The sequence below is a fragment of the Leptonychotes weddellii genome, chromosome 8 (genome assembly GCF_054177405.1).
Source record: "Leptonychotes weddellii isolate Sample4059 chromosome 8, ASM5417740v2, whole genome shotgun sequence".
Taxonomy (NCBI): domain Eukaryota; kingdom Metazoa; phylum Chordata; class Mammalia; order Carnivora; family Phocidae; genus Leptonychotes; species Leptonychotes weddellii.
Window position 1 is genome coordinate 129,476,992 of NC_138376.1, and position 15,866 is coordinate 129,492,857.

The window sequence follows — 15,866 nt, forward strand, 5'->3', positions numbered from 1 at the left end:
CCGCCACGGGGATGTGTGTCTGATTACAGTGCAGTTCTTTCTAATATAACATTTAGAAAATATGGGCGCCTGGGTGGCTCAGTTGGTTAAGCGACTGCCTTCGGCTCAGGTCATGATCCTGGAGTCCCTGGATCGAGTCCCGCATCGGGCTCCCTGCTTGGCGGGGAGTCTGCTTCTCCCTCTGGCCCTCCCCCCTCTCATGTGCTCTCTCTCATTCTCTCTCAAATAAATAAGTAAAATCTTTAAAAAAAAAAAAGAAAATACTCTCGGTGCCTTTCTTTTCTTACAGTGAGAATTCCCGACTGGCTGCTGAGGTTTACAAAGACATGCCTGAAACCAGCTTTACCCGAACGATTTCGAATCCGGAGGTGGTCATGAAGCGTCGCCGGCAGCAGAAACTAGAGAGGAGGATGCAGGAGTTCCGGAGCTCGGACGGGCGGCCTGACTCAGGTACCCGCAGCAGGCGTCCCCCGCCGCTGACACAGACCCGGGCCTTGCCGCAGTAAAGGCACCGTGCGCCCTGGGGGTCTGCTCCAGGACCAGCTTTGCCTTAGGCACAGGAGTTCCGGTCACTTAGAGATAGGTTTAGTTACATATTTTTCCCCAGTGTGGCTCTTCCTTTTTTTGTTTTTATTTCTGAATTCTGGAAAATATATATGAAAGAAGACAGAAAGATACAATTCCCTGGGTACTTATTGCCCAGCTTCCATAACTAATAACTCGTGTCTCATCTCTGCTCCTACATGGATTGCTCCTGTTCCCAAACTGGACTATTTTGAAGCAAATCCCAAATTTCTCAGTATTTCATCTTATATTTCAATATATTTTCCTAGAGGTAAGGATTCTTGAAAAATAAAAACAGAAGAAACCACAGTCCCACTGTCACGTACAAAAGAATTGAAGCCAATACCCTAATACCATCAGCTGTCCTGTCACTGTTCACATGTTCCTGACTGCTGCAGATTATTGTCCAGTCGCGTCGAGGGCCGGGTAGAACCTGCATGCGGCACCTGCTTGGCGTGTCTGTCATTCCGGGTCCTGATCCTGTCTCTTAGCTCACCTCCAGTGTGCTTCACTGGGCGTTTGTTTGGAAAACCTAGTAGGTTGTTTGTCTTGTAGATTTTGCTGACAGCATCCAGTAGTTTACCATTTTTTCCTCCTCCTTTCTCTGTTTCCTCCATTAGGTGAAGAGGCAGGTTTAGGTTTTTGGGGGAGAAGGGAGTGTGGCAGAAATACTTACCTTATGAGCATCCACAGGTGAGCAGTGTTCATGAAATGTTTTCATGATCTCATGGAGTTAAAACTTCTCAGTATTTTTCCATCTGTTGCAGTTACTGTCCTTCTGACTCTTGAACTGTCTTTGAGACAGCGAGGATCTCTTCCACCTGGTGCCTCAGGCTTTCGCATGGCCCCAGTGGCCTTGGAGCATCTTCCTGTGTGACAGGACATCTAGGCTCACCTAGTGCATTTCTTGCCCCAGGCTAGGAAGGTGCTGTTTCTTCAAGGAGTCCTTGTTCTTTTTAGTGGGATAAGTATTTGATTGCTAAGAGTGCTCCTCCTTACTGGCTAGTGTTTGCTTTTAATCCTATTTAGTGAACAGAGCTAGAAATACTTTTAATCCCTTTTTTTTTTTTTTTACTACTTGGATTTCAGAAAATCTGAGTATCTTTTCTCTTACTCTTCCCACCTAACACCAATAACATAATTATTTGCTTTTCCCTATGATAAATAATAATATGAAAAAAATAATGCTATTATTAACAAACAATATGATACTAAAAAAATTTTAAGCTTTTTGGGAGACTTGTCTGTGAGTATATATAAGGATGTACTGTCAAATTACTGTGTTTTGAAATCACAGAATTGATTACTGTCTATGTAGTTATATGCTCATATTGATTTATACTTAGGTTTGTTTTATTTTGCTTTTGATTTTAGAGGTTTGCTTCTTAAAAATTTAATGTACTATAATAGTTCCCAAGTCAAATCTACAAAACAAGGTATACGTAGAGAAGTTCAGCTTTTGTCCCTGTCAGCCCCTTTAATTAAATGGCAGCGTGCTGGGTACACTTTTCCCCCACCTTGTCTTCTCCACTTACCGGCATACACTAGAGATTACTCTGTTTCTGAGGGAATACAGATTATAAAGAGAGTTAAAACAAATGACTTTACTGTTTTAGCTATAAATTGAACTTGTGTACTTTTAGCTATTTAGCTATTTGACATAAAACTTCTACTTGTAATTAACCTATAATTATATTCAGCAAAGAAAATATTTGTTAGAAACTTTAAGTTTTGCTTGTTAAAAAATGATAGCATAAATCATTTTGAGTTTCAAAAAGAAGCCTTGTATGAGAGGACTGTATCACTGATCCAGCCTTTTCTGCGAATGTCTGGACTCACAGGACCCACCCGCTCTGCAGTCCTTCCTAGCCTTATGCTCGTGGCCTGAGAACTGCTCGTGTCGTGTTGCGTCCTCTACACCTCTTAGCTTGCTTACTCGGTTTAGGGTTTTGAATGTTGGGACTGCCAGCGTTTCTCTAACTGTGGACCCCTCCTCTTGAGTCCAAGCCTGAGTCAAAGGGTTTTAACCCCTACCCAGATCACGTTTGTAACTATAATCCAATATGTCTATGTGGCAGCAGGTCAGATCCGGCAAGGGGGGCTGTGTTGACACTCGTATTACATTCATGCGAACAGCGTTCTTCGCTCTCCTTAGTAAGTCTCTCTCCTCTCCATTCATGAAGTTGTTTATGGACCATGGTTCTGATAGGATATGCTCACTTGACAGAAACTGCCGGTGAGTCCATGTCTTCGGAACTGACACATATAGGGCACTCAGTGTAGCATTACCCACGGCCGCTAGCCCTGATGGAAGCTGGCTCCATCATGTGTTTACTTTGATCCTCAGCGCCCTTCTGAGTCTTAGTTGCGTGTTCGTGGGAGGTGTAGTGTTAGTGATTCGAAACAGCTAGGCGAGTGGGCTACTTATTAGTTCCATAATTAATGTAACAGGTTACCTCTGAGATCCAGGTGATGGTCTGTTTCTATATATCCTGTCATGTTTGATGAAAGATTCGAAATAACTTAGAAATATATGCACCAAGGGAAAAAAAAATGAAGAAGAGGGAAAGAAAATACAAAGATGAAGAAGAAGAAAGGTAATAAAATCTTTGAAAGAACAAGAGGAATGCTCAGAGATGCCTAACATAATGCTGACCCATCGCTTGACAGACCTGGAGGGATTCTCATAGGAAGGAGTTTGACATGATCAAAATGATCCTTTCCTCAGTGATTCCTTGAGGAATATTCATGTATGCTCAGGGACGTGTGAGTCATGATAAACATAGCTAGCTGAGAGGATCCATTTATTTTTGTAAGTAACTTAATAAAATATTTTTAGAGGAAATATGCTTTTAATGTGGATTAGGATGTAACATTTATATGTATTGTTACAGGAAACTGCATGTCACTTCAGGCTGTGCCCACAGTGAACCATATTTATTGGGAAAATTTGGGAAAATTGGATGGAAAAATTGGATATGATCTGTTAATGAGCTGCTGAAGAGTTTTAAGGTGGGGATTCAGAAGGGTTTTAATTAGCCTAAGCTTCAGGTCTGGAGTGGTTACTGTGGGAGCAGAATAGAGGATGGATCTGAGGGAACTGTGGTTGGAAATGAGTACGTGCTGCCCACATGAGGGATGGGTTTCTGAGCACAGCTGCTGGGAGCGGCTGGTCAGACAGAAGCCGTGTACTGAAGCCTGGTGCAGACTGTAACACCTGTTTCCAGCCAGATGCATGTTGACGGACTACAGTGAGAGAATATTTGGGAGTGGAAGACAGGTTTCGTGGAGCTGCTGGTGTGATCCGGGGGGTGTTCTGAGCTGGTAGTTAAGTGGCTCGAGACCAGGTTCTGCTCAGCAGTGTCAGATGGAGAGAGAGATTTGGGAGTAATCTGTGGTTGCCAGACAGCAACACTGGGCATGGGTGAGATTCTTTTTGGTAGAAAGTATACAGGTAATAGAATTTAAGGGAAGGCCACTGTTAAGAGGAGTAGGCAAGGACAAGAGGGAAAAAAAAAACCTCCAAAGAATTAGGAGGAAAACTAGCAGAACATCCAAGAAGTAGAGGTTAAAGAGATAGTTGGGAGCAGAAGGAACCTTTTTCTGTATAGACTCCCAGGAAACCCTAAAAAACTAAATATTATTAGCAAAATAGCTGTTTGTGGTTAATATTAAGGACGTCAAATATATTAAGTTTAGCTATTTTGTTTGTCTTTAATAAATGACTTAGAAAATATATTTTCATAACCTGTTATAGTTACTAGTTTGGCTGTTTCATTGGTAGAAAATACGGGGGACGTGGTCACATGTGGGTAAGGTTTCTGAGACTGACAGCTCGGTCTGTTATTTTCCTGTCTGGTTAGCCTGAGGATTGGCTCCCTAAATTCTCATGAGCTGACTCACTACACAGCCGATCAGACCCCTAGCTTGTAAGAAGCTTGGACCCTGGACTTTGTAAAACCTTCTTAACACTCGGGCATATACACTTTGTGATCCTCAAAGTGCGGTTGGCCCCGAAATGCCCTGTGTATGTCAGTTAATGGGTTTGTGGTGCAATGTTTTGCCATAGCTGTGGCCGTGGATTTCTTACTGAGACATCGTTGGCAGCAGTGTGAGGCTTTTCTAGGAACTGTTTTTGGGAGAGGCAGAGCACGGTGACAGGAATCCCGTAGTTGGGGTCCTGGAGAACTGCAGGCCTCGGTGTGCCCCTCTTCAGAGCGGGGTAGCGGTCCTGCTCATCCTCAGAGCTGAAGCGTAGATTCATACAAATCAATTTCAGTCCGTGGTAGGGATTTTAAATTGTTAGCTGCTCTTCTCTTCTCCTCTAGCAAATTGGGTGGTATGTATCTCTACGAGGAGGATACTGTGGTGTTAGGCTCATCAACTGAAAACCTTTTGAATTGGACTCCACACTCATTATACTAAAACCAAGTCAAGTTTTAGATATTCTAAAGCATTCAGATGGTTGCTAAAAGTCATTCCATCCAGTAACTAAGTTGATTTGGCCAGTGAATATGAATCTACAGCTACCTCATCATGTGTCCTTTAGAAGAAGTGCTGCTTAAAATCATGTTATCAAAAAAACAATAAATAAAATTATGTGATCTGTAGGAACCATACTGACTTTTTACATGATTTTCTGGTAAAACCGGACCTTAAATTTTTTCAGACCAAATAGTCTTTCATCCTCTATGATCTGTAACTTCGGGATTGTAAAGTACTTGTCTTGGCTTTTAGCAGATGCAGAGTTTTTTAGAAAAATTAAATTTCTGACCATTTGCATTTTTTTGTAGCCATCTCATCAGCTTTCAAAACAGGTGGTCTGGTTTGCTCTTTGGTTGTCTAAAGCACACAGAGATGTTACCTCAGTCTACAAAATTGTTTTCTGCTCATTCTCTTATACATGTTTTTCTTATAAATTAATTCAAATATGCATCTGGAAGTAGAGTGTAATTAAATCAGAAGGGAATGCATTTGGTAGAGTGGGATATGTGCTTCAAAACTGGCCTCCCGGGGCGCCTGGGTGGCTCAGTTGGTTGGGCGACTGCCTTCGGCTCAGGTCATGATCCTGGAGTCCCGGGATCGAGTCCCGCATCGGGCTCCCTGCTCAGCAGGGAGTCTGCTTCTCCCTCTGACCCTCACCCCCCTCATGCTCTCTCTCTCATTCTCTCTCTCAAATAAATAAATGAAATCTTTAAAAAAAAAAAACAAAAAACTGGCCTCCCTGCTGGGGCTGTCGTCCCTGACTGCAGCTGTTCTTTACCTAGAAGCCGGGGCCTCTTCAAGAGCACGAGGGGTATTGTGCGTGCTCCCTACACACACAGGCATGGGTTTGCTTTTTTTTGCGTATGCGCACGCACAGAGCCAAAGCCTCCCGGTGGCTCCCACTTTACCTAGAGTCAAATCCAGACTCTCACGATCGTGTTCTGGCCTCGGCCAGTCTCACTGCGTTTCCCTCTTTTCACCTGGGGTTCATCTCTGGCCGGTGAGCCCAGCCAGACCCACGCCGGCTGTAGGCCTTAGCACCTGCTTGTCGCTCTGCCCAGGAAGCTCTTGAGGTGGCCATGAGGCTGCTGCGTGTCCCTCAGGGCTCGTGGCAGGTGTTCATCTTCACGGAAGGCTTTACAGTCCCAGGAGCTTCCTAAGCTCCTGGTCATTTTCTTTCTTACAACCCTGCTTGTGTTTTCCACAACATGACCACTATGTGATTTGTTTGTTTTCTCGTTAGTCTTTTCCTCCTGTGCCCCACAGCTACTCTGTAAGCTCTTTGCAGGCAGGGACACTGATCTGTTCATCGCTGTGTCCTCAGCATTGGAACATGTCCGTGTGAGTTTGTATGTGGTTAAACATGTTGACAGGCAGCGCTGTCAAAACACTGCGGAGTTTCTTCCTTTTCTCATCCTTTACCCATAGTGAAAATCAGCTCATCATTATAAAAACTACTTGGGCTTGAAGAGAGGACAGGAAATGTCTTTGTCATACAGGATTATTCTCTATAGCAAAGTGTTGGTAGATCAACAAGTGCCTGTAGGTGAATGTTGTCTAACAGGACATGAATGTAGAAGTATTACACAGATTCCATCTTTGTACTCCTTGCAACTGGAACTTAGGTGCCCTTTTTTAAAGTGATCATAGTTGTTAGCTATCTTTGTTACTGGAATAAAATAAAGTAGTGCTCAGAGGTGTCAAAATGTTTTTTTTCAGGTGGAACATTGAGAATTTATGCAGATAGTTTAAAACCAAATATTCCCTACAAGACAATCCTGCTGTCTACCACAGATCCTGCAGACTTTGCTGTGGCTGAAGCTTTAGAGAAATACGGTCTGGAAAAAGAAAATCCTAAAGATTACTGCATTGCCCGGGTAAGTAACTATCAAATCAGAACTTACCAGTATTACACATGCTACAACTTCACATTTAAGCAGAAAGATATTCTTTAAATCAAGTTAAATGTAGGGTAATTTTCTTCCCATGGTACCATTTAAAATGTAATAAATGGAAACCTTGTCTTAAATATGTATAAAAAACGAACATTGTCCTTTCCATTACAAAAGTAATAAATAAATATAAAGTAAAAAAGTATAAAAAGGTGACTTGAAGAAAATAAAAATCACCCATAATTCTAATACCAAAGGGTAACCCCTATTAACATTTATATATATGACAACATATATATATAACATTATATATATATCTCTTTAGTTCCTGTTTTGCATATATAGATAACTTAATATTTTTCAAGTGTTTTTCTAATGGTTTTACTAAGATACATCATGAAGATTCAGCTTCCAAATAAAAACTCCAGTTTGCTGTTCTAACTAGCATTTGGTGTCTACATTTAGTCATCATCCCCATCATTTCTTGCAGATAAAAGACCGTGTATCTTTCACCCAGTTCTCACAAGGACAGTGAGCTCTTCTTCCTCAGAACTGAGCGGTCGCATTAAGTAAAATCAAGCAGGTTTTCTCTTCTGAGACAGACTACCTGGACAATTCTTAACCCTGAAGTGTGTGCTGGCTTCTTCATTACCAGGATTTCCCTGTCAAATCGCATTGGCACTGGGGTTTGACAAGAGATGTCTTCCTTTCCTCATCTTAGCAATTGATAACTAAATCATAAAACAGTGTGGTTCCTCATGTCAGGTCCCCCTCCCCCCCCCCAGGATTACGGAGGAATGGTTGCAGTGCGGTAAACTGCATGTACTTACCTCTGCAGCCTCGCTGGGGCTGGTGCACCAGCCCAAGGGACACCTCGTCACCTGCAGAAGTCTCCGTGTGCCTCTGTGTGATGCGTCCCTTCCTCCCCCTTGCCCAGGCAGCCACTGGTTTGCTTTCTGTCGCTATAAAGTCCTTAGATTTTGTAGAGTTTTTATGTAAGGAGCCTTATATAGCGTGTACTCTTGTTGCTTGCTTTCTTGTACTCAGCGTAACAATTTCAAGTGTGCTTGCATGTATCCATGCTTGTCCTTTTTGTTGCTGAGTGGTATTTCATTATATGGATATTTCCAAATTTATTCATCTCCTTACCTATTGATGGACATTTGGGTTGTTACCAGTTTTTGGCTGTTAGAATAAAGCTACTGTGAGCATATGTGTGCGGGTCTTCTCACAGACAGACGTTTTTCCTCGAGTAAAGGGTTTGTGCAACTGAAGAAACTTTGAAACTGTATTCCAAAGTGATTATATCATGTTCCATCTGCATCAGAAGTTTGTGAGAGCGTCATATTTGATGTGGTCAGTTATTTTAAATACCAGCCGTTTTGATAGGTTATAGTGGTATCTCGTTGTGGAAAACATTTTTAGGGGCTCCTGGGTGGCTCAGTCGTTAAGTGTCTGCCTTCGGCTCAGGTCGTGATCCCGGGATCCTGGGATTCAGCCCCACATCGGGCTCCCTGCTCAGTGGGAGGCCTGCTTCTCCCTCTTCCCCTGCCCCTGCTCCCTGCTCATGCTCGCTCTCTCTCAAATAAATAAAATCTTTAAAAAAATTTTTTTTAGGGGCGCCTGGGTGGCTCAGTTGGTTAAGCGACTGCCTTCGGCTCAGGTCATGATCCTGGAGTCCTGGGATCGAGTCCCGCATCGGGCTCACTGCTCGGCAGGGAGTCTGCTTCTCCCTCTGACCCTCCTCCCTCTCATGCTCTCTGTCTCTCATTCTCTCTCTCTCAAATAAATAAATAAAATCTTTAAAAAAAAAAAAAATTTTTTTTAAATTCCCCTGTTGAGAGAGATATATCAAGTCCTTTGTATGATACATATGTTGTGTATATTTTTTCCTTGTCTGTGACTTGGTTTGCCTTTTCATTTTTTAAATGATGCCCTTTAGAGAACAAATTTTATTTTATTTTTGTGGAAGTCAACTTTTTGTTTTTAGCATTCCTTTGTGTTCTATAAAAGAATGTGTCTCTTCTGAGGTTCCACATACTTTCCTCCTCTGTCTTAATATTATTTTTTAAAGATTTTATTTATTTGAGAGAGAGAGAGCAGGAGCAGAGGGGAGGGGCAGAGGGAGAGGGAGAAGCAGGCTGCCTGTTGAGCAGCTCCCTCCCAGGACCCCGGGTCATGATCTGAGCAGAAGTTGGATGCTTAAATGAGACACCCAGGTGCCCCTCCTCCTTTGTCTTATAGAAGTTTTATAGTTTTAGTTCTTACACTTAGGTCTGTATATTCCGTTTCAAGTTAACATTTGTGTATGGTGTGAGATTAGGGTAGATGTTCATTTTTTTCCATGCAGATACCCAGTTGATCCAGCACCATTTGTTAAAAAGGCTTTCTTTTCTCCCAATGAGTGCTTTGACATCTTTGTTGAAAATCAGTTGACCATATATATATATGTGGTTCGATTTCAGGAATCTGTTCTGTTAATCTGTATGTCTTGTATCTTTTTCTGAGCATTAAGCTGTATTGATTACTTTAGGTTTTATGGTAAGTCTTAAAAGTTTTACTGGGTAAAGTAAGTCCCAATTTTGTTGTTTATGTTTTTGATTTTAAAAATTGTTTCTGTTATTCTAGGTCATTTGTGTTTCTGAAAAAATTTCAGAATCAGCTTGTCAGTTTGTACACAGAAGGTGCTGGAATTGTGACTGGGTTGGCATGGGTTCTGCAGATGAGTCAGAGAGACGTCCACCCTCGAAGTGTCCAGTTTGCCAGGCTGCGAACACAGGGCGCCTCTTTGTTGATGTGGTCTTTGAGCCCCAGCAGTATTTTGTAGCGTTCAGTGTAGAGGTCTTAGACCTCTTTTGTTAGCTATAGATGGAATTAAATAAAAGGGCTTGTTGTGTTTTATGAATTTTTTCTTTTTGCTGAAAAGCTAAGAAATTTTATTCAGTTAGAAAAACTATTTGGTAGATCTACAATTTTATGAATATAGCTCAGGTTTTAGCTGAAAAGAAAACAGATTTTTTTTCCCCATTAAAATGACAATAAAGAAATAAAATCTGTATAAATGCACAAGAACAAAGAGAATGAAAGAAGAGATGGCAAAAAAGCAGAGTTGTGAATGAAATTCTGGAGGAGTAAATGACTGGTATCCCACTTGTTGGGCCCAAGGAAACCTGCAGAGAGAACCTAGCAGGAAGAAACTGGCCGAGCGCCCACATCACAATCCCCAGCAGACTCAGGAACGAGGGGCTGTAGCACATGCTTCAACAACATTGAAGTTGGGCTAAAATCAAATTGGGTTGAAAGTTTTCCTAAGAAGTGGCAGGCCCCACCAGATTCTCTTCCCCATCCCCGCTACTGTGTCATCTCTCCATCTGAAGGCTGTGATGGAGGTGACAGGGGAGGAGGCCTTGCATTTAAGGGTAACAGGAGTAGCAGGGTATGGCAAGGGTCTTTACTGAAGATGGGAGGGTGAAGTAGAAGCGCTTCCCAGGACACTGACAGCCAGAAGATTTGAGGATTTCTCCCAGAAGGCACCCTCCCGCCAAGGGACAGAGATCTATATGGAAACTGACCTGTGGAAGCTCAATCCGGTAACCTTACTCAGAGGGCTCCGGACAATAATCCTTGCCCCTCACCTTGAACTTTCTTTTGCCTCACTGTCGAATGTGAACTGATGGCCAAGCATCAACAGACATTTGAAACACCTTTAAAATGAAAGACAGACCAACACAAATAGGTAAAAGAACCTGGTCTTACTTCATGGATGCGACAAGGCAGAAAGCAGGTGGAAGTGTTCAAAAAGAGAGACTCAGGGAGAAGGAAGACGGTGTATCTGTGGAATAAGACCACAGTGCTGTCACGAGGGACACTTGGAGAAAGGGACCTTGGAAATTTAAAATAGAAGTCAGTAAGGGATAGGAAAAAATGCCAGTAGAAGGGGTGGAAGATAAAGTTCAAGATATCTGCCCAAGTGTAGAACAGAAAGAAAAGAGAAAATATCGGAAAGGTCATCTTGTAGAATACCTAGCACTTAGCTAAATGAGGGCCAGAGAGAGAAAGCAAGAGGACATGGAGAGAGAGAGAAGTTATCAAGGAAATGTACTAGAATGTCTCCCAGAACTGAAGGGTTTGAGTTTCTAGCTCAAAAAGGGCCCACTGAGTAATGCTACAGTTACTTCAAAAAAGAGCCAAACCAAGGTGTATTATTTTGAAAATGTAGAAAACTAGAGAAAAGAGAATAATGATTCCAAAGAAAAAGATTCCAGTTGCATATAAAGGATCCGGCGGAGGGGGGTGGGCAAGATTGGTGCCAGTCATTTCAGCATAACCATGGAGTCTGGAATACATGACATGACACAGTGCTTTCTGATTCAGAGTGAAATGATTTCCAATCCAAACTGTTGAGTGGTAGATGGGTGGAACAAAGACATTTCAAAACTCCCAAGGCAAAATTTACCACCCATTCAGCCTTTCTCAAAAAGGTACTGGAGGACATCCTCCAGCAAAATAATGGAGTGGGCCAAGGAATAGAAAGGTACAGACTCCCCGAATAGGATCTAGCACAGGAGGTCATCCCGAGGGTGATGAAGAAGGATAGAGAGTCTGGAAGATGTCTGTCTGTGCGGTCATCCTACATAGCACCCACTGCACGATGGAGAGCGTGTATGAGACTGAAAACTGTTTATAAATGAGGTGATAAATGTTAGTTATACTGTCTAAAACAAATGGCCAGTAAATTCCTGAGTGTGTTTCTGTGGGGATGTTTTTTCAGTTCTGTGTTACAGCAATAAATAAGACGCAAACTAAACACCCATTACTAAAGGAATGTGTATGCCATTGGATACCTGTTGCTATGAAACATTATGAATTAAATCTGCACCAGTTGACTTGGAGATACATACATTTCATAAAATACCCCAGTTTTGGAAAAACAGTTACCATAAACTAAAACGGAACAACACAAGTCCTTGTCTATGCATACATGACCGTAGAGAAAGATAGATGCCTAGGAAAAATACACAGCAGTTTACCAGTTACCTACGTGAAGGGAAGAGGGAAGAAAAGAAGACTCTGAAATACACGTGTGATTCAGATGTGAGCCCTCTTAAAGCGAGATAGACGCATAAAGATCATTACTGAACGCATGATTGTAAAAACAGTCATCTCACAATGGGTTTGTTTTTTCCTTCCTTATGCTTTTCTATATTGCAGTTTTTTATAGTGAGCCTGTATTATTTAGAACCCCCACCCTCAAAAAAAAATACCCCAAAGCTCATTTCTTTGTGGGGTGAGGAAAGATAGGTGATCACGAGTGTTTGTTTTTTGATATGCTCTTTCATTTCCTTTGGTCTCACTAAGAGCGTAAGAAATGGTATTGATAAATTAGAAGGGAAAGTGATGCTTCTGAAATAAAAGATATATTTTATACTGGATTTCTGGCGAATAGGGTTCACAGATAAAGAAACAGTATCCTGAACTGAAATTCTACCCTACTTTGGGGGGGTGGAATTCGTGGGGTGAGGTTAGGAGAATAGGTAATCAAGTTAATCATGCATTGCCTCTGAAGGGGAAATACTTCAGATACAGGACATTCTGGTGCATTTTCCTCCTGGCGGTTAAGTACGAAGTAGAGGAGAACCCTCTTGTAATGCTGGTGAGATCGTTTCTTTTCTGTTCAGGAGGAAAACATAGTGAGCATTACTGTTTATCTGGGAAGTACACTTATGCCTCTGGAGTAATTGGGCCCGTGGAGAAGGATGGATTTGGATGCATGTTCCTTATGGTTTTTGTTAGTCATGGCTGTAAAAAGTGTTCTGGTCAGAATGAAATCAGTAAATCAGTGGTGTGCATAGGGTCGGCTTGGCTGAGCGGAAACCTGACCCTCTTCCAGCTGCGCCCCTGCTAGTCTTTGAGCACCCAGGGCAGGAACTTGGTTACCAGCGCCTAGCCTTGCGTGCGAGACTTGGGATTGCTCAGCTGTTTGCCAAGGGAATGCTTTTGTGTAAGTGTTTGTGAATCTATTAAATAATACTCATCAGTTCCATACAAAGTTGCATTGATACATTGTGTGGTAATGAACTTGATCATTTTTTTCCCTTTCATTAATTTCTGCCATACTTTTACTGATGAAATTCAAACGTGAAAGGACACCTAATCGGGGTCATTAAGTTACGAAAGCCTACTTTGGGCTGTAGTGACAGGCCTTTTTAAAGTCATTTGATGTTTTCTTTTGAGGGTCTCCTTCTTTGGGTTTTTTCTGTTCTATTATGTCCTTGCAAATTCTACTTCACAAACTTAGGGAGTACAAATCAGGAGTTGACTATTGTTTTAATCTTGAATTAGATAATCTTCGTTCTCTTGGTTTGCCATCTTATCAATTATGTAAGAGGTAGCGCTTCCATATTCATTCAGTGGTTATTTTAGCTATTTGTTCAGTAAATACTTAAGTTCCTCTTACTCGTTCATTACTCTGTTGGAGTACAAAAGCAAGGACTGTCTCTGAAAGAACTTCACTAAAGGGGGACAGAAAAGCTGGGAGTGAGACACGCAAAACAAGGAGCACTGGAGTGAGTGTGGTGGTCAGGGAAGGCTTGCTTGGAGGAGCTGTTGTTGAGCTAGACATGGACGCTGGGAAACGAGCCTTTTAGGCTCAAGAGATCATCGACAGGTGGAACTCATGGCTTAGTCTGAGAGCTCTGAGTAGTGCCTGGAATCTGCCTGGGATCTACCAGGGTGCGTGACAAAGACTGGGGCAGGAGAGGGACGAAGGTCAGGTTTTGAACTGTGTGTGTTCTAAGCCCAAGGTACTAAATTTAATACAAAACAGTACAAGAAAAGATTAATTACTTTAGCAGGACAGTGTATTGTAATATATTTTTCTTTTTCAGGTAATTTGAAGCAGTGTAGAAAGAAATTACAGGGTTCTATACAAGAGTCTCATCTATTTGGTATATGAATATGATGATATATTTGGTTGGTAAGGTTTATTGAGATAACATTGTAGTACCGTAGGTTGAAAATAATGTTCAGATGCCAGTGGCTTGGCTTCTTCTCCTATCTTCTATAATCATGTTTTGGTTTGCTTTAATACTAAAGTAGAATGAAGGAAGGGCAAAAGTCCAGCAGGTGCATTAGATTATTGGGCTACTGTCACCTAGATTCTCCCTCTGTATTACTGGGGGCTTTCCCAGATGATTAAGAAAATTGTTTGGCTACCAGAAAAACATAAAAGTTAATACAGCATTATGAGTTTTAAGAGTGTCTTTGAATGTAGTGTTTTAAAACAGATGCTTAAAAACATTTGTTGAATGAATAGCCCTGTGGTATAGCTAAATGATCTTATTAAAATTTAATCATAAAGACCGATTATCTACAAGAAAAAGAATGCTATGCTTTTTCGTTGTTAGGTGACAGTTATCCTGAGAGACCTCACATTAGATGAAACTATAAAAACAATTATTTGATGATGCAGGGAAAGTGGATTAGGGACCAGAGACTGAGCAGTAGTGGAGTGATCTTTCCTTAAAAATTACAGAAATTACTCACAGTTTGACCATTACATACCATCCTTCCCTATAAGAGTTTGTTAAAAAACAAACAAAAATTACTCCACTAATTCTTTTTGGGGGCCAGAGAGGCAGGTAGATAAAAACAGTGAAGCTTTTTATTGGAAGCTGTTGTCCTTCACTTTCGTTGATTAGTTGGAGAATTGTCTGTAGTGTTTGATCATTTTAATTTTACTGTGACTTTATTTACAATAAATTCTGGTTTTTTTACTTTTTAGGTATAGCACAGTTAATTATTTTTCCCTTTCAGGTTATGCTTCCTCCTGGAGCCCAGCATTCTGATGAAAAAGGTGCTAAAGAAATTATCCTTGATGATGATGAGTGTCCTTTACAAATCTTCAGGGAATGGCCAAGTGACAAAGGTAAAGGGTAATTTTATTTGTTAAAGAATTACTTATATGATACATTAAATTTCTGCCGGATATGTTGTTTAACTGTGAGGATGCTGGGGAGCGTGTGTGGCAGGATTTGTTGGTTGTGTGTGTTTGAGTGTGTGTGTGGCTGTTTGCTGTATAGTTTTTTAGCTCCTTCCTAGACTTGATAGATGTTGTCCTGAGGGCCACACTCCGCTTGTGTGAGTTTGGGGTGTAGACCTGGAACAGGCTGTCCCGCCGTAGGAGGAGAACCTTGTCTGGAAGGAACAGGGCGGGGGTTCCGCACTGTGTCGGCCAATGCAAGAGCACTGTTCTCTGTCAGTGGCAGGGTCCTCTCCACCCTGAGCGCTTGTGACGGGGACGGTGACCTGCAGCCTTAGAGATTCTCCAGGAATTTAGTCATTTCAAATGAGAAATCCAGACTTTTCACCATTCAGTTTCCCCTGATTATTTCAGAGCAGTGAAGGTTGAAAGCTGTGTTTTGATGAAATCTAGTTTTCTTGCTTTCAGTTTCACACTGTAAGCTGTGTGTCCTTGAGTAGAGGCCTTTGCGTAATGAAGACATACAAATTGATTGCCCATTCATCGTATCAGTAATGTAGACTGGTAGTTTAAATTAAAGTGTACACTTGCTTAGTCTACCTCTTTATAATATAAATTCAGATTGCTTTGAATTCTGAGTTAATTCAGTTGAGTTAAAATCAGGTCAACTAAAAATATATATGTATATATGTATTTGTGTATGCATGTGGTGTGTGTGTGTGATTGTATTTATTGATCATAGGGTTACTTACCAATATGAACATTGATTTGTTCTTAAACTAATGCTGTGTTGTTTTCAAGCATGTAATGTGCTTTGGTAGTTGTTAATTTAAAATAATCTTTGGAAATTGCTAGTAGAATTTTTCAGAACACAAGTGACTAATACTTCCTCTAATGAGTAAAAGTATAAATTGGTTAAGCCTTCACTCAATCACTCCTTGGGA

General features: G+C 41.4%; 1 protein-coding gene across 15 annotated transcripts in view; it reads left to right on the forward strand.

Annotated features, from left to right (window-relative positions):
* AFDN (afadin, adherens junction formation factor) overlaps positions 1-15,866 on the forward strand; it is a 126,371-nt gene that overhangs the window by 33,531 nt on the left and 76,974 nt on the right. For all 15 annotated transcript variants that reach the window (XM_081829317.1, XM_081829314.1, XM_081829313.1 and 12 more), the window contains exons 5-7: positions 290-450; positions 6,769-6,926; positions 14,757-14,868. In XM_081829317.1, coding sequence (XP_081685443.1) covers positions 290-450; positions 6,769-6,926; positions 14,757-14,868 — 431 coding nt within the window. The remainder of the gene's footprint in view (positions 1-289; positions 451-6,768; positions 6,927-14,756; positions 14,869-15,866) is intronic.